Source organism: Polypterus senegalus, chromosome 16 (assembly GCF_016835505.1).
Source record: "Polypterus senegalus isolate Bchr_013 chromosome 16, ASM1683550v1, whole genome shotgun sequence".
Taxonomy (NCBI): Eukaryota; Metazoa; Chordata; class Cladistia; order Polypteriformes; family Polypteridae; genus Polypterus; species Polypterus senegalus.
The window spans coordinates 22,840,052-22,864,313 of record NC_053169.1 but is presented as its reverse complement, the minus strand read 5'-3'; the positions used below and the strand labels follow the sequence as shown (position 1 = coordinate 22,864,313).

Below are 24,262 nucleotides of genomic sequence, written 5' to 3'. Positions count from 1 at the left end.
GTGGGGAGCCACCAGTAAAGTGTAGCAACCATTTGGATGACACGATGCTAGCCATTTTGCGCCAATACACTCACCACACATGAGCTGTTCAGTGGTGAAGCGGTCAAAGAGACGGATAAATTGAGACCAGAATGAGTGGGCCATGGAGGGTAATTTAGAGAGGACATCGGAATACACTCTGCTCTTTACAAAGAATGTCCAGGGATCTTTAATGACTACTGAGAGTCAACACCTTGGTTTTATGTCTCATCTGAAGGACTGCGCCATTTTTACAGCACAGTGCCCTGGGACATTGGGATCAACATTCAGACCACTGGGTATGCAGCCCCTGCTGGCCTCACCAACACCATTTCCAGCAGCAACTAAAGCTTTTTCTAGGTGGTCTCCCATCCAAGTACTGGCTGGGCCTGAATATGCTTAGCTACAGGTGGATGACCTCTTCTGAAGTGCAGGTGTTATGGCTCAGTGGTTTCAGGTGTAATACAGGAACGATCTCTGGAGGGGACGCCAGTCTATGAGAGGGCATACCCACATACACTTCCACTTTCACCAAAATGGGACCAGTTTAGAATCTCCAATTAAACTAACTACACAAATTGCTGGCTACATTCACATATACACTCACATGGAGCCAATGCAGAAACACAAATCTGCAAACAGGAATATCTTTAACATGTGACAAAAAATGTGAAGGAAAAAAAGTGACATTTTGAAATGAAGAGAACATCCACAGTCCACACAGACAGTGACCGGGCCAGGATGCAAACCCAATTTACTCGCCAGAGCAGTGCTGGCCACTGTGCCAAAGGAGCATCACATAGTGAATAAAGTGATGGAGTATAAACCTTATAGTTCTGTGTTGAAGTCCTGCCTTTGATCTTGAGCAAGTGCTGTAACCTACCTGCGCCCAAATTATACAAGACCGTCAACAGTTCAGTATTTATCCATACTTCTAATGTGCCCAGGAATGGTGATTGCATTACAATAGAAAGGCATTATTAAAAAATATTTTTTTCAATTGTGCAATTTTGACTTAAATTACTATATTATAAAGGAACAGGTTCATTTACTTTTCTTTTGCTTGCTTAGTTACCAAAGGAAACATTTTACTGTGAAGCAGAACGTCAATAAGCTGGCACGGTGCATAACCCGATTTCAGAATGAAACAAAACTTCTTTAGAAAAATGTCCAGTCATGCACAGAAAATCCAAGCGGCTCAAATCGGTAAGTAAGCAAAATATGTAAGCTGCATAAGATACAAGAATGACTTCCTATTCTCTGTCAATGTCGAAACATTCTGGATTTTACGGAAATCTTAGTCACACCCGCCTTCTGCCTTTGAAAATCAAGGAGTTATAGGTGGGGCTGTACCTAAATGTTAGGAAATGAGAGTCTGATTTCCTTCCTGGACCTGGTATGACTGCTATTTCCGCACTGGTGGAAAAATACCAACATGCAAAAAATGACATCATTTCACCATGAAAACAAATGAGTCCATCTACTCCCTGGTCCACGTATGCTGATCAGTGCACGTGTCTTCAGACTGATTTCAGCCATAAGCACTGAAATGATAACTGGCTGTGCTGCGCTACACAAAGCAACTAGGAACAGCACTCAGTAAGTAACTATACTGGAAATAAAATCATTTATAGACAGAAATATGTTCTATTCTCCATACATTTGACACTTGCATAGTGTAGAAGGAGAATGGGCATCCCAGATGAGATGGGGAAGAAGCCAACACCCGGACAGGAGGCCAGCATTCCGACAGAGTCGGACTGGCAGGTGGGTCAAATAAATAACTTTCTACCCGGCCTGTGTAACTTAATGGAGGATCCAGCAGAAGCCGAGAGACGGAAGTGGCTCCATCCCAGGTGGCAGTGGTCCTTGAATGGGAACCCAGTCGGGACACCCACAGGGGTGCTTGGGAGACGGAGTCAGGAAGTACAGCCCTGTTGGGACCCCTGGGGATTGAGAGAAGGAGCTGTCAGGGTCAGGGGAGGACCTCCCTACTTTCCTTATGGCCCAGAAGTGCTCCCTGGAAGACATGGAGTGGCACCATAAGCATTCCTGGGACTGGCATAAAAAGGAGTCCACTGACTTATGTAGTTGAGTCAGAGTCAGAGGGGTGGTGGGCTACACTCTTGGAGGAGGAAGGAGGAATTGTGCTTGGTGCTTTATTTTGATGATATTCTTATGGAAAAAGTGTTGGGGCTCAATAAATCAATTTGAACTTAAAGTGTGATTGGGCTTTATTGTGTCTGAAAGGCACTATATAATAGATAGATAGATAGATAGATAGATAGATAGATAGATAGATAGATAGATATGATATATAATAGATAGATGATAGATAGATAGATAGATAGATAGATAGATAGATAGATAGATAGATAGATAGGCACTATATATAGATAGACTAGATAGATAGATAGATAGATAGATAGATAGATAGATAGATAGATAGATAGATAGATAGATAGATAGATATGAAAGGCACTATATAATAGATAGATAGATAGATAGATAGATAGATAGATAGATAGATAGATAGATAGATAGATAGATAGATAGATAGATAGATAGATAGATAGATAGATAGATAGAAAGACACTATATAATAGATAGATAGATAGATAGATAGATAGATAGATAGATAGATAGATAGATAGATAGATAGAAACAAAAACTCCAGTCAAGCTTGTAAACTTGTAGGGAATTATGCACAGTCCCATCATGAATATTTCATATTTTTTACACCAAATTTCAAGCAAAAAGAAAGCATTAAAAGTGCCTCAGCTCACTGTCTGAAGAATTAAGTGTACATGTTTCTAAAATGTTATTCTGTAATGGTAAAGCACTTTATAAGTCATAATAAACAAGCAAATGGCATTAATCTCTCTTCTTGCATCCCCAACTGAAAACAGATGGACAATTATTCTGGCAATAAGAGTGTTAGAATTGATACATGGCATGCTGTACTTCACACAAGTTACGCACATCTTCTGAATATAAAGTAGTAAATGTAAACAACTTATAATGGATCTATCAGATCTGAACATTACGAGAGCATATTGATGTAAGCCATGATTACTACGGGGTGTAGGGTGACCTGTTAAACACAAGCGTATCCAAATTGTCACTTTTCCGTGTCTCACATGCTCTTTTCAAGCAGACTCAACGATTCCATTCTGAATTCTTACAGGTGACTCGCCTTTATATAAGTTTGTCTTGTCTGTCATTTTCCCTAATCTACCGTTTTCTTAACTACTTTAATTTCACCACTTCACTCTGGTAAATCTCAAGTGAAAAAAATCTTACAGAAAGTTAATAACTAAATTGTTTTCACTTGTTGTGGGCTGTGCTATTTGCTGTAATATTTTACGTTGTGTTTTTCCAAATCATATCACAAATGCTTGGGGTAAACTAAAAATCAATTACTAAGGTTGAGGTTGAGATTAAAATTGAGGCTGATTGTACTTCTAAAGATCGACATTTGACTCACATCCAGTTTTTCTTGTTATCTTAGCTCAGGGGTATCCAGCTCAGATCTTGGTGGGCTCGCAGTGGTTGCAGGTTTTCATTTAACACACTTTCTTTATTAGTGACCAGATACTCCGAATATAAAAGTCAAATTTTGCCTTAATTGTAAATGACTTCTTCTTCAAGAGTCAATATCCCATATTGTTTCTCTTTTCTGACATCACTGCCAAAATGTTTTGTGGACCAAAACAGGTCAATATTTGTCAGATCTTCAGTTGTTTACTTTAAAAGAGGAACAATTCAGGGTTTTGAATCTTAAAATATTAGTCAATTAAAAGTAAGCCAAAAGAGGTTGGTTCCATTAGCAGCAGTAACTCGTTACAAATTAAGAAAATGGCTCACAATTTTGACAAGGCGAGCGGGTGGAAAGTCTGAAGAGAAGACCCAAGTGTTGTAATATTTTAACTCTGGCAAACCACTAGGAAGATGGCATATTTCAATTGTGTTTAATTCTATTAAGGGAAGTGTTGTTTAAGTGGCAAACTTAGTTTAACTGGCTTGCTATAAGTAAGAATAGTTGTAATGTTGACTACACTCTGAAACATAAAAATGCCAGAGTGCAACTTTAGAGTGATGCCACTGGGGAGCCATTTTTAATTCCCAAATGAACCTTCCACATGAAAGTTTCACAAAGATCCTTTCTTTATTTCGATGAGTAACAGGCTCCATAAATAGATGATAACTGAGTTTCGAAATACCAATGTGTTCCTGCTGTTTAAAGGACTCTTGCTGTGTACAGTAACACAGACTATATTCCGATTTTCTTGATTTGTCAGTACTCTGCTAGGTTGCCTACCATACATTAAAGAGTTTTGTTTCTAAACCTTTTCAAAGCCCAAAGAACCAGCTTTAAATGCAAATACTGTAATCCTTTCCAGAATCAAATGGTACTTTATCAAGCAATGATTCTAAAAGGAACAACACAACCCGGTAAAGAACCATAAAATGCAGTTAAAGAACCGGTATTTTTAAAGAGCGTAGAACAATACGCGCACAGGTTGAGTTACCTTAAAAAATGTAGGCAACTGTAGGCCCTCTAGTGGTGAGTGTGCATCACTGCAGCCCCCGTGTACCGATTCCCATCTTAATTTTGTTTAGAAAAATTCGTCCGGAGCGGAGCGGAACACAAAGAGATGTTTATGTTGTGCGCCCCAGCAGAGCCTGCACGGTCTGCACTCTGCACAGCACAATCATTTTTTTTAAACAATACAGACCTACTAACACTCGGACTCAAAGCGAATGTCCGATTATATTGCTTTATATTGCTTTCACATACTAGCAATCTTCGGTCTTAACGTCTGAAGACCTACAGAGTCCAACAATAACACGAACAACAATGATGATGATGATGCCAGATGTAATAACCCTCAAACTGTAGCATAGAAGAGACAGACATGGCGAAATAATATTAAACAATCAAAGCGGCAACAGGACCGTAGCTCTTGAGTGAATTGCTAAAAGCTGATCGTCTCCCAAATAGACATACATTAAAACTTTTGTTAAAACTTAGCAAATATTGTCCTTTGTTGCTCCCCACCGTTTGTGAGATTCGCTCTGGGCTCGCTAAAACAGTTGTGCGTTTTTTTTGGATCGGTATAGTTTGCATTACACGAGCAAACGGTAAATAGGAGTTGTGGGCAAAGAATCCTGTTTAAAGATAATCATTATGTTTGTAGTTTCACTGAGTGTAGTCATTATGCTAAGTTTTCAATTTATTTTGTTAATTTAAATGCCATCCATGTGTTACGGTAATGTTTTGTTGTGTGTCACCATCATCAAAAGGCACACGTTTAGCTGTTTTAGCAACAGTTTGTGTTTACGTCTTAATTTTCTTTAGGGAAACGTTAAAAGCAATAAACAAAGACTACTTATACAGTCCATCCATTTTCTAACCCGCTGAATCCAAATACAGGGTCACGGGGGTCTGCCGGAGCCAATCCCAGCCAACACAGGGCAGGTACCAATCCTGGGCAGGGTGCCAACCCACCGCAGGACACACACACGGCCAATTGGCATTGTGGGAGGAAACCGGAGCGCCCGGAGGAAACCCACGCAGACACGGGGAGAACATGCAAACTCCACGCAGGGAGGACCCGGGAAGCGATTATGCGAGGCAGCAGCGCTACCACTGCGCCACCGTGCCGCCCTTACTTATACAGTCCGATTCCTAATTATTTTCTGAAATGGCAGCCCTCAAAAATGGTAAATGGCCTGTATTTGATATAGCGCCTAACTAGAGTTCAAGAACCCCCCTAGGCGCTTTACAACACAACAGTCATTCACCCATACATTCATACACTGGTGATGATAAGCTACTATGTAGCCACAGCTGCCCTGGGGCACACTGACAGAAGTGAGGCTGCCGAACACTGGCGCCACCAATCCTTATGACCACCACCAGCAGGCAAGGTAGGTTAAGTGTCTTGCCCAAGGACACAACAGCTGCATTCTCATGCCAGGAGCGAACCTGCGACCCTCCGATTGCTGGACCACCCGCTCTACCGACTGAGCTACTGCTGCCCTTAAGGGCGTATTTTTCTGAGACATAGATAAACATATAACTGAACATTCTCAAATTGTGAATCTAAAGTCCTAAATGCTTCGCTGTGCCCAGTCCTGTCTCCTGGTCTCAGTTGTACAGGCCTGGCAGTGATGATTCCTCTCACAGCAATGTGGGTGGCAGGCACCATTTACAACTTCGCCTAGGGCAGCAAACACCCTAAAAACGCTCTGATCGTTACTTAATGTTTATTCAACACTCACTGTATGGAGTTTATATGTTTTCCTTTCACAGACACTTGTATATGAGGTTAAAGAAGTATACTCTGTGATATCCTGTTCCAGGTTTGTTCACCATGGCTTCTGTGAATGGCTACTGGATTTGTCGAATTTGAGAAAGTGCGTATTTTTACTGTTTTAAAATATTTTTTTTTTGTTAAAATGGCTGAGTTCACAGTGTTGGACACAAAACAAAATGAAGAATGAACAGTCACGTTTTTAAATAAACACAAACAACAAAATGTATCTGAATGAAATTGTAGCTATTCGTCCTTCAGATAAAGCACATTCAAATTGTCATTCGTATGCACCGCCCTTATTCTCAATCAGCTTTTCCCACCGTAGTGTCCCGGGATGCCATCTTTTGGCAGCGTAATGACCATGCCAATAATCAGTTCATCCACCCATGTGGCTTACATCTCCAGGACGCTGAAAAAAAACTGATAAAAGTGCCTTAAACACACCCAAACACTGGAAATAACGTACAAATTCAACAAAGACGCAGTACAAATTGGTTAAGAACCGCCCGGTCTCTGTTACGTCACTTTACACCTGGTGAACCGCAGGGCAGCGATGAGGCAGTAAATCTGACCGCGGTGCCACGGCCCGTCGATTTTAACAGAATGATTCTGCACTTTTTTCCCCACAAGTATTTAACCACAGATAATGTCAGACGGTGAGGCGCAGCAGCCAAGGTGTTGGACTTTAAACCGCAAGATTTCCGCTTGCCCCCACTGTCGCCGATTAAATTTTGACTAAGCTGTAATTCTTACATATTGGTTTTTAAATAACGACCTGCGTGCCACACGTACTAAAGTTTTTCTTCTTAAGTAGGATTGTTGAGTACAACGCTCTCCCGCTAACACATATTGTGTAAAGTCGCACTATCTGAGTCGAGTTTAAAACGCCTCCGATCAGCAGGCACCCATTTCTGAACCCGCCCGTCTATTACGAGGTCGCAAGAAATGGAGCCTGCTGGGTCAGCACTGAACAGCAACAATCAGCAGGACATCAGTCCACCTCAAGGCACATTACGGGTGCACATTCAGTACACGTTTTCATTAAAAATGTTAGTCCTCCAAATGTAAGAGTAAATCCGATTAAACTTCACACTCTCGCTGCCCAAACTTTTAATCTCCACGCATAAAGTTTAGTCAGTAATCGGACTCAGTTTGATGGTATACTTCATCGCATCTTTTTCTTTCATCTTTATGTGCAGACTGTATCTTCAGCTTTCAAATTCAAGGAAATGTGGAGCAGAGTAACATCAAACCATGCTTAATTTTTTAAAGTTCAACGTAAGCTACGCCTTCTGTGAAACGATTCACACTCGATGTGCCACTTCTTAATCTCTGATCAGCGAGGACTTATTAATAAGGTCTGGCAACACTTTTCATAGCACCGAGCAGTCAATGTGTCCCCCCCAACAGCAATGCCGTTAATCAACAATAAATGAACAAATCCTTAGTCTCACCTAATGAAAGAAAACTTCGGGCGCTACACAGAAACACGAATGATGCGATGTGAAAACGGGCGCCCCTCGAGTTCTCCATGCTTGAAGAGAAATGCGCTGTGTCCCGCAGAAGCTGCTCCTTCAGCTCCACACACTTCACTTATTTACTCCATGCGACTGTCATATACCAGATGACGACTGCAAAACGTCCTGCGTAAGGAAAGCTGGTGCCCTTCAGTCTGTCGACTACTTCTCGTTGCTTTTTGTTTGTGTGTATGTGTGTGTTTTTCTTGCAAGAAAGCGGAGTAGGCGATGACGTCACACTATGTTATAGGACCAATCAGGTTGCGGCATTCCGAGACTTCGGATTCTTTTGCAGTATTCTTTTTTTCCCCCCAACAGACCCCGTATTATCCTTTACGCCTGCGCTAGCGCGTCAATCACACGAAACTATAGCCTACAGAATAAAATCACTTCCCCGTAGATGGGCACATTTTATAACAACTAAAACAAAAAACTGAAGTTCTAAATCTGAAGGCGTTTTGTTACCTGATTTTCGAAAACATTCTGCTAATCTTGGATAGTTAATTTACTTCACCCGAGGGGGTACGAAGGTTTTAACGCAACCAATAAAGACAGCGCTTTAAAAGGTTTGAATCGTTGTAGATGTAATTTCACCGGGCAGACTACGAGATGGGTAGGTAGGCATACCAAACTCAAAGCCAAACCTTTCCTGGAGACGGAGACTGTAATACTGCAACTAACGGGCAAACATGGCAACTTCCAAACTCTCCGGCCATTGCTCTTTAGACCCGCACAGTGGCGCGTGCCAGAGAGAAGTGTAGGAGACTGCTCTGTTCTTACGGTGGTCTGTCGCCCATCCATGGTCAGTGGGACGGGATGTCAAAGATTTGTGAATACTACCGTCACTTGTTAGTTTTCATTGCATTCCTAAAAATAGACATTTTTCTAGTTCCACTTCCAAACTGACAAATTTTTCACCCGAATCCTATTATAACCATTCTGGGTCTAGAAAGTTACTGTTTGATGCTTTATGTTTACTTGATCAGATTTCCGTATTAGTTTTCGTGCAACTGCCTAAACTGGACGGATTCTTTAAACGTTTTCATTTTTTGGTGTAGCTTCGTACCCCTATTACTAAAGTGAAAAATGACAACTCTTTACACTTATTCTTTATTAATGTATTCACTGATTATTGCTGTCAGCCTTTCCAGTTTCTTTTATTCCTATTATTTACTCTTTGCATGCAAGTCACATTTCACTGTTTGTCTTTATTCACATCTTCCAGTACTCTTTGTTTATACACTCAAACACATCGGCCCACTGGAGTTTCATTTTCTCCTCTCGTGAATGAAAAATCAAAAAATAGATATCCTTAATATCTTTTTGGTGTCTCCTAGACAGCAATAAGATCAGAATGATGAAATTAAATGAAGACATTTGCTTTTGTCTCATTCTTCTCAGATTTTTCCTCTGAGAGATAATATCCTGTTATTCTAACAAGGGTCTCCCCTTGAGTTTCTGCAGAGATGTCAGCAAAGTCACACAGTGGGCTCAGATTTTCCAAGTAGTGTCTTGACGTTTTTCTTGCAGTTTGAAAGCATTTGCATTGTGTGTTCAGTAGTACAGTGGTGTGAAAAACTATTTGCCCCCTTCCTGATTTGTTATTCTTTTGCATGTTTGTCACACAAAATGTTTCTGATCATCAAACACATTTAACCATTAGTCAAATATAACACAAGTAAACACAAAATGCAGTTTTTAAATGATGGTTTTTATTATTTAGGGAGAAAAAAAATCCAAACCTACATGACCCTGTGTGAAAAAGTAATTGCCCCCTGAACCTAATAACTGGTTGGGCCACCCTTAGCAGCAATAACTGCAATCAAGCGTTTGCGATAACTTGCAATGAGTCTTTTACAGCGCTCTGGAGGAATTTTGGCCCACTCATCTTTGCAGAATTGTTGTAATTCAGCTTTATTTGAGGGTTTTCTAGCATGAACCGCCTTTTTAAGGTCATGCCATAGCATCTCAATTGGATTCAGGTCAGGACTTTGACTGGGCCACTCCAAAGTCTTCATTTTGTTTTTCTTCAGCCATTCAGAGGTGGATTTGCTGGTGTGTTTTGGGTCATTGTCCTGTTGCAGCACCCAAGATCGCTTCAACTTGAGTTGATGAACAGATGGCCGGACATTCTCCTTCAGGATTTTTGGTAGACAGTAGAATTCATGGTTCCATCTATCACAGCAAGCCTTCCAGGTCCTGAAGCAGCAAAACAACCCCAGACCATCACACTACCACCACCATATTTTACTGTTGGTATGATGTTCTTTTTCTGAAATGCTGTCCAAAAAGTTCAACTTTTGTCTCATCAGTCCACAAGGTATTTTCCCAAAAGTTTTGGCAATCATTGAGATGTTTCTTAGCAAAATTGAGACGAGCCCTAATGTTCTTTTTGCTTAACAGTGGTTTGCGTCTTGGAAATCTGCCATGCAGGCCGTTTTTGCCCAGTCTCTTTCTTATGGTGGAGTCGTGAACACTGACCTTAATTGAGGCAAGTGAGGCCTGCAGTTCTTTAGACGTTGTCCTGGGGTCTTTTGTGACCTCTCGGATGAGTCGTCTCTGCGCTCTTGGGGTAATTTTGGTCGGCCGGCCACTCCTGGGAAGGTTCACCACTGTTCCATGTTTTTGCCATTTGTGGATAATGGCTCTCACTGTGGTTCGCTGGAGTCCCAAAGCTTTAGAAATGGCTTTATAACCTTTACCAGACTGGTAGATCTCAATTACTTCTGTTCTCATTTGTTCCTGAATTTCTTTGGATCTTGGCATGATGTCTAGCTTTTGAGGTGCTTTTGGTCTACTTCTCTGTGTCAGGCAGCTCCTATTGAAGTGATTTCTTGATTGAAACAGGTGTGGCAGTAATCAGGCCTGGGGGTGGCTACGGAAATTGAACTCAGGTGTGATACACCACAGTTAGGTTATTTTTAACAAGGGGCAATTACTTTTCACACAGAGCCATGTAGGTTTGGATTTTTTCTCCCTAAATAATAAAAACCATCATTTAAAAACTGCATTTTGTGTTTACTTGTGTTATATTTGACTAATGGTTAAATGTGTTTGATGATCAGAAACATTTTGTGTGACAAACATGCAAAAGAATAAGAAATCAGGAAGGGGGCAAATAGTTTTTCACACCACTGTATATGATGAAACACATGGGCAGTTGTTTGTAGTAATAAAACCCTTTACTCTGAGTACAAAACTGTAAACCTTGATTCTGACTAATATTATAGCTTATATTACTGTGCTCCATTTAGATCATTTTCATTCTAGAAGAGCGGGAACACAGAGTGGTATAGTGGTTATGACTTTGGACTTCGAACTCTGAGGATTTAGGTTCAAATCCCACCGCTGACACCACTGTGAAAGTCACTTCAGCTGCCTGTGCTCCCATTGGAAAAAGAAATGTAACTGATCATAGCTCAAATGCTGAAGTCACCTTAGATATCGTCATCAATCCAATAATAAACAAAAACGATGAAGTCTGGAAAGAGATTACAACAGGACTAGAAAAAGACCTCACAAAACCTAACATGCTTTTTAAGCCAGTTTCTCAATTTTACCTCAGTTGTATCTCATATCTCCTTTTTATATGAAGCTGTTTCTCCTAAAGAATTTCAGTGATAAAGTTGATTCTAAAATGAAACATAAATGAGAATCTCTTTAAAGTCAACTGGACCATCAAAGATCAACCATTGAGCAGTCAAATTTTCCTATGGGTCCTGAGGAGATGGCCTATGTAACTTCTGATCTTTTTCATATAATAAGTGTCACATTGACCCCAAATTGATAGGTCAGTTACTTCTTAATTATCTTTTTCTCAGTAATGTAAATCTAAGCCTTTACATGGAAATAAATGATCAAATCTGTTTATTGAATGTCATTAAAGTGTTGTTGCACTCTTAAAAATAAAGGTGCCAGAGTGGTTCTCTTCAGAATGACGTCACAGTTAAACCATTTTGGTTTAATAAATGACCCATCCACATGAAGGTTCCAGAAAGAACCTTTTAGATGTGCAACCGGCTCCATAAATCGCAATGATCAGATGATAACGGATTGATGAAATACCAGTTGGTTCATCATTTTTAAAGGGAAATAACAGTCTAAGTTATTGATCTGTTAGTATCCTGTGTAAGATATGGCTGGCCATGTACCCCAGGCCGCCAGATGGAGCCCTCCTTGCAGCGTAGAGGTGCCCCAAATGCCAGCAGGGAATTATGGACAGTGGTCTTTTAATGCACAGCCCTGCTGGATACCATGGGGGCCGCCAGGAGTCGCTGAAGGGAGGCCCAGGGACTATTTTCCCTACACCCTGGAAGTACGTCCCACTCACATGAACAGAAGAAATGACGTGCCTTCGGGATGAAGAAAAGGAAGTTTTTACCTGACCCGGAAGTGATAGAAAGTCACATGGACTGAGGGACAAACACTTCCGGGTCAAGGACTATAAAGGACTCCGGGAAATCCCAGACGGACGAGCTGAGTTGGGAGGCAGGGTGGCTAAGCGTCTGGGTGTCGAGGATTTGTTTATTTGATTATTGTGTATTTGGTTATTGAGTATTTGGAGTGGAGGGTACTTTGTGCACATTATTATTATAATAAATAATAATTGGACTTTTTATCTGGTGTCTGACGAGTGGTCTGAGGGTACAAGGGTGCGAGAAAGCCCTAATCTGTCAGACCTGTTAGGTTGCCTACAATACATTAAAGATTTTTGTTTTGTCCTCATATTAGGAACCCTTTTAAAGCCCAAAGACCCAAATCCATATGCAGAGACCTCTTCCATAAAACGGCTCTTTGTCAAGCAGTGGATGTTTGAGGAGCCACACAACACAGTAGAGTGCAATTTAGAAACTTTTATTTTCAAGTGTACCTTAACAATTCCACGCTCTACTACTTTCTAAAACTTTCTAAACATAACTTCATTCTTTACTATAGCATGTCTGTATATTTATTTTTTAAACTGTTAAACATACTTTATTATATTTGCATTCTCACAGATCATATAGTGTAACGTTCTCAAGCCCACTTAAATTTAAAATTTAGGGATACAGGGGGCTATCCTGGCATCGTTGAGCACAACAAAGATTGGGAGTCAACTGCAAAATTAATTTCTTTAAAGGTATGGATATTTTATTTTCCCTTCATTTAGAGGCTCACACTTTTTAGCTTGACAATATCAATTTCAGTTCCTCTTTAGTCATCATCATTGGTTTCACTATTTTCTTTTTCCTCTCTTTCTTTTCCCGTCAGTTTTTTAATTTCCTCTTTTCTCTTTTGCTCTTCCTGTGATGCTATTAATATATTTTCCTTGTCATAGTTTCCTTTGATCATCTTTCCATGCTATATATTTTCAGTTTTCCCTTTTTATTCGCTTTATGCAGATTACCAGATACCAAGTCTTTATTTTCATCTTCCAACATTCTTAAAAATAAAGGTGCTAGAGTGGTTTTTCAGAGCAATGCCATAGGGGAACCATTATTGGTTCCCAAAAGACCCATCCACGTGAAGGTTCCAGAAAGACGCCTTCTTTATTTAGATCTGTAGATCCATTCAGTGGATAACCACAAAGAGATGGTAACAGCTTTGTGACTTCCCAGTGAGTTCCTGATTTCACATACAGTAAACGCAGGCTACGTCCAGGTTTTTTTTAATCTAGGTAGCCTACCATTCATTAAAGATTTCATATATTAGGACATTTTCCAAAGCACAAAGAACCACTTCCAGATGAAAGAACCCTCCTGTAAGTCACACACAGGATGGGTGGACATTCCAACCAGGAGAGGGGATGGTCTCTTACCCTAAAGGGAAGCTCCTAAAGGACAGACAAGCATCCCGGCCAAGACAGAGAAAGGTGCATGACCTGAAAGGGACTTCTCGGGTAGATGGATGGACATCCTGAACAGGAAAGAAGATTCCTTACCTTGGTAGGAATCCCCAGGCAAATGCAGAGGCGTCCTGACCAGACATATTTGTATGGAAGGGAAGATCTGGCTCTAAGGGATGTTCGTTCTCCCAGGATGCTAGATGGCAGTAACCCTGGATATTGACACACATTAGGGAGCTGGCAGGGAATACTGGGAATTGTAGTCCAGTACTGCAGCTCTGCTGAAGTCTGTGGTCAGCTGCAAGAGGGCACTGCAGGGAGATATTCTCCCTGCAATGTGTGATTTCTGTGTGACCTGGAAGTGCTTCCAGTAGACAGCAGCCCTGGCACCAGGGGTTACTCCCAGTTCCTCAATAAAAGGGACCTCACTCCATTGTCCAGGCAAGTCAGAGCTGGTAGGAAGGAAGGCAACACTCGACTAGAGGAGAGCAGTGTGGTGTAGAAAAGAGAGGTGAATTGGAGGAGATATAACTGTGTTTTTGTGCTTCATACTGAGGTATTGGAGAATAAAACACCCGTTATTTGAGTATTTTTGTTTGGGGATATGGGTTCACTGACACCCCTAACCTTCACATCTCCCCAGAATGAGATGCTTCTTTGTCAAGCATTGGTTCTATGCGAAACCACATAACCCAGCAAAGAACCATAAAGTGTCGTTAAAGAACCATAAGTAACCATTATTTTTAAGGGTGTAAAATGCAATTGTAGTAACAATAAAAATAAACTAACATTAAAATATTCAAATAATAATTGTCACAACCTACACAAAACAACAGAAAATAAATTTAAAAAAGAAGAATGAAGGCAAAATTAGGACATTTTCTTCTTCTCTATCACGTCTGTACTTTTACCAGAAAAGGCATCATGTCCTGTTACTGCCAGAAGGGATCCTACTCTGTCGGGCCCTTAACTTGAACATTGGTCCAGGTGGCACTGCAATGGCTGACCCTGTACTCTGATCTTCAAAGATCATGCAAAAAGACAATAAAGTATATCAAATCAAATTAAAGCTGTACCATACCTCTGAAAAACTATCAAGATGGAAAATGTCTACTTTGCTCTACAGCAGGTTTGGTCTGTCTTACTGAGACAGGTTCTGGCACTGAGACCTTGAAAAGGATTAAGCAGGTTTGATAACAACTGAATAAATAGCAATATAGCAATATATTGAAATGAACAATATTTTTGCTGAGACATTTACATCTCCTACGCATATCCTGAAGTCCTGGCATGGAGATGCTTAAAATGAAGGCAGGTTGCCATAAATCGTTACCTTAAGGAACAGGAGTTGCTACATTTCCACTGTCTAGTCAATCATTGGGTCAATCGTGGGTTTTTGAGTGTGAATCTGCTTATTGCTTACCTGTTTGTTAGACCCTTTCCTTATTTCTATAGCTTGTGATTGACTAGGTGAATCAGACCTTCTCTGAAGTTCCATGTGCTGTCCTACATCTCAATACGCAGATGCATGTTCTCGAAACATGTTTTTTTCAAAAAACTTAATTTTGCTGCAAATGTATGCAGTGTTCCACGCACTTGCCTGGATGGGCCGCCTCAAGTTGTTACCCGAGTGATGCCATACAGTGGGCGACGCCTCAGCACCACGCCAGTTCTGATCCCAAACAGGCCAGACTTCATTGGTCATCCGATGGATTTGAATCTTCCGGGGATGGGGCACCCGAGGGCTTTCGTTTATCTCCTTTGTAATGTGAGCAGCCTTCCTATGGGCGGCTGCAGCAGAGCTGCTCCAATGGAATCTTTCAAACTGTGCTCCTGTGTTCTTAATAAACTCATTTTAAAGTCACCGTCTCGGTCCACTGGACTGATACCCTTCATAATGGTAAACACTTCAATCAGGTCACATCTTAATCTTCTTTTACTTAAACAGAAAAGGCTCATCTCTTTTAATCTTTCCTCATAACTCATCCCTTATAGCCCTAGAATCAGCCTAGTTGCTCCTCTCTGGACGTTTTCTAGTTTTGTAGCTTGGAGACCAAAACTGCATACATTACTCCAGATGAGGCCTCACCAGTGTGTTATAAAGCTTGAGGAGAAACTCCTTGGACTTGTACTCCACACATCAGGGCGCTATATAACCCTAATTTACCCTCAACAAGTTTCCAACTGTGTCCCCGTGTTCTTGATGAACTCATTTTAAAGTAACAGTCTCGATCCACTGGTCTAATTACCTTCATAATTTTTGTCCTTTTGCTTTAACAGAAAGGACAAAGCCCTTCTAATGTTTCTCCATAACTCATCCACTGTAGCCCTGGAATCAGTCTAGTTGCTCTTCTCTGGACTTTTTCCAGTGCTGCTATGTCCTTTTTTGTAGCCCGGACACCAAAACTGCACACAGTACTCCAGATGAGGCCTCACCAGTTAGGACCTTTCATGTGCTTTGGGATAGGAGTGGTGCTGTAAAGAACCCAAAAGAAAATGACATTTTCATGGCCTTCTGAGCTACCATACCATTTACTTTTACCTCTTTTTATCTGATGTTTTTTTCCTTTCAAGCCTGTTTATCTGACTAGCTAAACTCATTTCTGGCTACTTACCAGGCAATGATGTCTTCAGTGAGAAGAGAAGTAACCAGCCCAATAAACACACATCTGCATCTGTATCTCTGCATCTGAAGATAACAGTGCTATGGCTGCTGCCTTTAATGATATGAAAAATGAAGCACACCTTCATAGTGATGTTAATGTGGTCAGGGAGAAGTAAAAGAAAACCACAAAAGAGATTGTCGTTCTGACAGCATCACTGAGTTTACATGGCAAGCAAATTAAAATGCCAGAGATTAAAATTATTTGACGTACAGTACAGTAAAGGAATAAAGAGAAAAATAAGTACAAAGTAAGGCTCAGAGAGATCGCGGAAAGGTGGAAGATGACTGGGTTTTCTAAAGAAAGTTGTTAGCTGCTACATTCCCTAGTCTTTGAGAGATGTCATAGAGCGTAGCAACCATGACTCCAATTTGCTGAGACCACTAATTTTAAATTTTCTCTGCTATACAGACTATCAGATCATCTTGCAAGAGGATGTAAGATTTTTTTTTGATGGTCAGCTTTTTAATTTTTTTTGTTTGCTGATTACTTCCCATCTACTGCAGATGCTTGTAAAACGACATCTCTAGCAACTACAAACGGCTCCAGAGGTGGGGCTGTAGCCCTTTCTTTGTATAATGTTTTCCAAACTGTTTTTATTGATCCAAACTCAGTTCACTAAGCTGCTAATAGTTTTTAAGTTTTGGGTACATTTGCTGTTGTCCTCTTGCCATTACTCTTCATAGCTACTCTGTAACTTCCTGTGAGTATTCTGCTCACTGAGTTACAAGAGACCCAGAGAGTCACTTTGTGGCAGTTTCTGCTTCTGTATCTAGATGTAAATGTGAATTTCTTATTTTCTTACAATCTTTCCTTCGACTTATGATTCTTGACTCAGGTTCTAGTTCTGAGAGCTGATTTGTTATTCATTATTTGAGCTTAATGGAAAGACAATCACCTTAGGTTCCATACTGACTGCATGAGGTGGAAGCAGCCTTGCATGGATTTGGAATCAGGAGATGTCAAAAATGTCAGGTCAGGGGTCAGAACCAGGGAGGCGAAAAGTTGAGCAAACAGTGCCCAGGACATGTATCAAGAACCATAGTGAAGAACCAAAGAGAGAAAGTTTAATAATCAAAAATAAAAAGGAACAAGTAACCAGAGCCAAATTGTAATCAAAAAGCAGAGACAAAATATTCATAATCAGGAATAGTATAACAAGAAGGGAACATGAAGGTCTTTTGGAAGATTCCAATATCTTGGAGAGCCAGGAAGTGCACAATTTGATCGTTATGCCTTTGACCCGGCCATGTCATGTGATAAATACTTCTGGATGACTTTACCTTGCAGCGACATATCCACCGTTGACAATAACTTGCAAAGTATTTCACATATAAGAAAAGCAACATGGTGTCTTTGGGGAACAGAATTTATTTTCAACATCATTAAAAATGCTTCAAGTAAAAAAACAAATATGACATCAAGATTTTGTTACCTTTTAAGCATTTAAAACAAACTTTCAATAATCTTTAGAGGCCAAGGAGAAATTATTAAAATGATGATATGTTCTGCCTGTGTCTCAGCCCATTTTTGCCTATAGATAGATAGATAGATAGATAGATAGATATGAAAGGCACTATATGATAGATAGATAGATAGATAGATAGATACATGATGGCGCCTAAATATTTTTTCTGAAAAGTAATAATGATAAAAGGCAGTGTCATGTAATGGTTAAAGGTTTGGAAGTCAAATCCGGAGGTTGTGGAGTTAAGCCACGCTGTGATAACGAGTTACTTTACCTGCCTGTGATCCAATTGGAAAAAATGAAAGCAATGTAATCAATTGAATCTTTCAAATGTTGTAAATCGCCTTGGGTAAAAGCGTCAGCGAAATGTTAAGTATTACTCTATGTTAATATTGTTTGTGGAAATTGGCCACTAGAGGGCACTAATGCATTTCGGTATTTCCAGCCTCATGTTTGTGATGCCAGTCTTTATTTCACAGTTGGACTCACTTGGAAATCAACACTGAGTTCCTGCCCAGAACTGAGTTTTAATTAAAATGACTTTTAATCTAACTGTCATTTTGTTTTATTTTGATTATAGACTGGCAAAGACTTTGGAGTTTTATTCACATGAATAACCAGTTTTATTTCTGTGATTTCCTATGTTAAACATTTTCTATTTCCTTTGTTTTTAGCTTCAACAGTCAGCCCACAGCCTTATCCAAGGAGACTAAATAAAGAATGAAGACCCTAATACCTTCACTTTGGAGTCAATCCATGTCACCAAGACTTGAATATTTCATTTCCCACTGGATGTACTTAACAACATTTTCCTTTTATTCTCCACCAGGGGGAAATTTGGGTTTTTACAGAAGCTCTTTAAAAATGCATAAATAGATAGATAGATAGATAGATAGATAGATAGATAGATAGATAGATAGATAGATAGATAGATAGATATGAATGGCACTATTTAATAGATAGATAGATAGATAGATAGATAGATAGATAGATAGATAGATAGATAGATAGATAGATAGATATGAATGGCACTATTTAATAGATAGATAGATAGATAGATAGATAGATAGATAGATAGATAGATAGATAGATAGATAGATAGATAGATGCTGGTATAAGTATAAAGCAAGAAAATTCAAAAGAAAGAAAATTTCTGACTTGGCTGTTACAATCCCAATGAGGCATTATGCAGACATATTGCTGTTGGTATGAAGGACCCCCAGTTGCATTTCTTGACACAGTTCTGCAGAATAATTTGTTGTCTGAAAGTCCCCAGTGTTAGTGTGTTAGAGAGGAGATGTGTAGTGTTGTTCATAATGGCATATTCCTCTTCTTTCTGAGAAATCAGATCCGTCTTCTTCTTCTTTCGGCTGCTCCTGTTAGGGGTTCCCGCAGTGGACCATCTTTATCTGTATTCTCCTGTCCTCGTCATCTTGCTCTGTCACACCCATCACCTGCATCTCCCCTCTCACCACTTCCATAAACCTTCTCTTAGGCCGTCTTCTTTTTCTCTTGTGTCGCAGCTCTATTCTTAGCATCCTTCTCCCAATATACCCAGCATCTCTACTCTGCACATGTCCAAACCAGCACAATCTTGCCTCTCTGACTTTGTCTCCAAACCGTCCAACTTGAGCTGATGTACTCATTTCTAATCCCATCCATCCTCCTCACACCCAATGCAGATCTTAGCATCTTTAACTCTACTACCTCCAGTTCTGTCTCCTGTTTTCTGGTCAGTGCCACCGTCTCCAACCCGTATAACATAGTTGGTCTCACTACCGTCCTATAGACCTTCCCTTTCACTCTTGCTGACACCCGTCTGTCACAAATCACTCCTGACACTCTTCGCCATCCACTCCACCCTGCCTGCACACTCTTCACCTCTCTTCCACAATCCCTGTTACTCTGTACTGTTGATCCCAAGTATTTAAACTCTTCCACCTTCACCACCTCTACTCCTTGCATCCTCCCCATTCCACTGAATTCCCTCTTATTTACACACATGTATTCTGTCTTGTTCCTACTGAGTTTCATTCCTCTCCTCTCTAGAGCATATCTCAACCTCACCAGGGTGTCCTCAACCCGCTCACTACTATATTTGCTCCAACAATGATGGATGGATTAAAAGGCAGAAGTCTACGTGACCATCATCATCAAGTCTTTCCGTGAGAACCCTAAATCCAAAGAGGACTGTTTCATTTATGTTAGGTAGAATGCCCAGAGGGGACTGGGCAATCTAATGGTCTGGAATCGCTACAGATTTTATTTTTTTCTCCAGCCGTCTGGAATTTTTTTTTTGTTTTTTTTGTCCACTCTGGCCATTGGACCTTACTCTTATTCTATGTTAATTACTGTTGACTTATTTTAGTATTTTATTGTGTCTTTTATTTTTCTATTCTTTATTATGTAAAGCACTTTGAGCTACTGTTTGTATGAAACTGTGCTATATAAATAAATGTTGTTGTTGTTGTTGTATTGCTACAGATCACAATGTCATCATGGGTACTCCTGTCTAATCTCGTCTGTCAGCCTGTCCATCACCATTGCAAATAAGAAAGGGCTCAGAGCCGATCCCTGATGTAATCCCTCTCCAACTCGAATGCGTCCGTCACTCCTACCTCAGATCTCACCACTGTCACTCTTCCCTCATACATATCCTATACAACTCTTACGTACTTCTCTGCCACTCCTGACTTCCTCATACAATACCACAGCTCCTCACAAGGCACCCTGTCATATGCTTTCTCCAGGTCCACAAAGACACAATGCAACTCTTTCTGGCCTTCTCTAAACTTCTCCATCAACATCCTCATAGGAAACATCACATCTGTGGTGCTCTTTCTTAGTATGAAACCATCCTGCTGCTCACTAATCATCACCTCACTTCTTAACCTAGCTTCCACTACTCTTTCCCATAACTTCATGCTGTGGCTCATCAATTTTATTCCCCTGTAGTTACTGCAGTCCTGCACATCCCCCTTATTCTTAAATATTGGCACCAGTACACTTCTTCTCCACTCCTCAGGCATCCTCTCACTTTCCAAGATTCTATTAAACAATCTGGTTAAAAATTCCACTGTTGTCTCTCCTAAACACCTCCATGCTTCCACAGGTATGTCATCTGGATAAACGCCCTTTCCATTCTTCATTCTCTTCATAGCTTTCCTTACTTCGTCCTTGCTAATATGCTGCACTTCCTGATTCACTATCTCCACATCACACAACTTTCTCTCTCATTGTCTTCATTCATCAGCCTCTCAAAGTACTCTTTCCATCTGCTCAACCCACTCTCCTCGCTTCAGAGTATGTTTCCATCTTTATCCTTTATCACCCTAACCTGCTGCACATCTTTCATCTTTGAATATGCTGAGGTCTACTTTGATTACTTATATTTCAACCCGGCACTTCAGCTATGAACACTTCGATGACAGTAAATTCTTTTCTCTTTCAATGTGCTGAGTTTGAGAGCACCAGCAAAAGTTCCAGTCATTACATGTCTAGTGCCAAGTCTAGTAAACTGCAAGCATTAAGTCTTCACCAATGTGACTCTGTCACTTCAGTAAAACAAATCAGGCCTGCCAACTAACAATCCATCTGTGATAAATAACAGAACTGCACATTGAAAAAAATGGCTGTGGTTAATTTATGTGATTTTTACATGTTTGAGGCACTGAATTCAAAAATGAAAACCATTTTTTAACATCACATAACATTTTTTTGCTGTCAATTATAGTTTTTTTTTTTATTTTTTTTGCACTATAATGAAATATTCATCCATCCATTATCCAACCCGCTATATCCTAACACAGGGTGACGGGGGCCTGCTGGAGCCAATCCCAGCCAACACAGGGCAAAAGGCAGGAACAAACCCCGGGCAGGGCGCCAGCCCACTGCAGTATAATTAAATATCAGTATTTTATTTTAATGATAATTTCTTTCAATGTAATATATTCTAATATTAACATCTATGTTTCTAGAAGGGGCGGCATGGTGGCGCACTGGTAGCACTGCTGCCTCGCAGTTAGGAGACCAGGGTTCGCTTTCCGGGTCCTCCCTGCGTGGAGTTTGCATGTTCTCCCTGTGTCTGCGTGGGTTTCCTCCCACAGTCCAAAGACATGCAGGTTAGGTGGATTGGCGATCATAAATTGACCCATTTGTGTGTGTCCTGTGGGGGGTTGGCACCCTGCCCAGGATTGGTTCCTGCCTTGTGCCCTGGGATTGGCTCCAGGTGACCCAGTGTTTGGATTCAGCAGGTTGGAAAATGGGTGGATGTTTCTGGAAAAACAGCAATTTTATTCCATGATAAGGGCAGAATGCACCATTAATTCTCGTTATCCTCCTGTCAACAAAACAGAAGCCACATGATTGAATTCACTAACCTGCATCACCGAAGCAGACAGGTAGGCACCCCTGAGGGAGGCTAGAGAACAGGGCCATTCTGGCTCACCTGGGCCAAGCTGGTAGGACTTACAGGGTCAACAGCAGAAATTATGGTGGGGGTGTAGCATGGGGAGTGAGCGGGAGGTCAATTAGACGCTCAGCCTCCTCTATTGCCCCCCAAGACTCAGAAAATATTGTTGTGCAGATTCATACATGAAAACCTTACGACATTTACTTTCTCTGGATTGTCATGTTTAGTCATTTTCTTAGCGCTCTGCCAACAACCACAGAAGGGTCAATCTGGGGACCTTACTAAACCATCCAATTGGTAGTAGCGACAAGCGTTGGGCATAAAGGATGTGATCAATGTGAGCTTATGGTCTGCACTTATGGGAATTTCTTGTATGCAGGGAACAATTGCAAGCCCTGATCCCCATCATGATGGGGATTTAATGGCTTCCCCCTCCTCTTGTCACCATGTGGACACACAGTGGAGCATGTGTGCACCCTTGAACATCTAGGTACTTCACAGACCTGTTATTGTTCAATCTCATGTCTTACTGCTGTGTGATTGGCAGCAAAGATTAGACTGCAGGTGTCGTGAAATGGGTTCGACTCTAATAGTAGTGGATACCATGGGATCAGAACTTGCTGGTAGTGAGGATTTACTGCAGCTAGAACAGAACACAGTGACGAGTCACAGTAGCAGGGAAGCCATTAGAGACACGTGGACCTCTCCAATGTCACTGGTACATAGCAGGTATACCTCAGAGTCAATCCATCTGTTGATTACTTCATTTGGAAACGATCAGTGCAGTTTATTTTCGTGTTGTACTATTAACTCACATTGCCTCCTCTAAAGGTTCTGTAAAAGTCCTGATGTTTGTTGCATGTTTGTAGTAAAAAAAAAGAGGCACACCATAACAGATTTTAAGAAGAAAAACTTATTACGCCTACTTTGGACTAAAAACTTGCTAGCCAGGACAAACAGTGGGCCCAGCACTGGATTAACCATAAAGCAAAATAAGCACACGCTTAGGGCATCAAGGAAAGGGGGACACCAGAAAAATTTTCCATTTACAGTAAACCAAACGATGCATTAATGCAAAATAAACATTATTTTTCATCGTACTGCACATTTGGTTTCATTTAAATAAATAAAATCTTATTTTACGGTTTATTATTGTTTATATTTTGAGTTAGATATATATATGGGGGCACCAAAATCTTTTAAGTGCGTAGGGCCGCTAAAGGTCTTAATCCGGCCCTCACAATGTTTGCTCTCTATTCGTTGAGGAACTATAAGACAATGGAGAAAAGGTACGAAAAGGCATTCAGGTGGTGGGAACCCGAAAATCATAGTGACGATTGTTATTTCTCTTCCTGCAAAATTCAAGGACATAACAAAAAGAATCAGAAAGAAATTGTTTATCGTAATCTTCCAGAATGTCCGTTGTTTTCTTCAAAGATATGTTTAAAAATATTACATTGATTAAATTTACTTTCATGGATTAAAAGAATATTGCATACATGAATAAAGTGTGTAGCTTGTTACAATTAAATTACATTTCTTTTCAATTTACTACTTAAGTGTGACGTGATGGAAACATTCTAATTATATGTTTATTACTGTGTTCATGAACTTAAAGTAACAATAACTATATACAATAAAAAAAATTACGAGCTTAATTTTGCCGACTTGTATTTTCTGTCGGATATTATGAGAAGTCACGCAAAACTGAAACGATTGCAATATGGAAGTTTTCCAGGCAGCTCAGGCCCCTTCTTCAGGCAGGTTGTAGCCGGATGTTAAAATTCATGTTTGCCTGATTGCTCGCTAAAGCGTCTTCTGAGGAATAGAGTCCTGCTGCAGTCAGGACAGTTTTAAGCCTCGGACAGATTCAGCGACGTGAGACATTCTGAGGCCCCTATTCAGCTGCACCTCTTTTGACTCCACCCACTTTCCACGCCCCTATCCTCGTGCTAGCGGTACATTTTTGTGTTAAATGTACTATTATAGTAATGGTGGCAAACTGAAGGTGTGTGCAAAAAAATATTTATTATAAATA

The 24,262-nt window shown here is 40.5% G+C and overlaps 1 protein-coding gene across 1 annotated transcript in view; it reads right to left on the bottom strand.

The window, feature by feature from the left end:
• The window catches only part of mertka (c-mer proto-oncogene tyrosine kinase a), a 122,813-nt gene extending 114,763 nt beyond the window's left edge, over positions 1 to 8,050 (bottom strand). Inside the window, exon 1 of the mRNA XM_039738534.1 lies at positions 7,796 to 8,050. Coding sequence (XP_039594468.1) covers positions 7,796 to 7,874 — 79 coding nt within the window. The 5' untranslated portion in view covers positions 7,875 to 8,050. The remainder of the gene's footprint in view (positions 1 to 7,795) is intronic.
• Between the last annotated feature and the right edge of the window lie 16,212 nt (positions 8,051 to 24,262).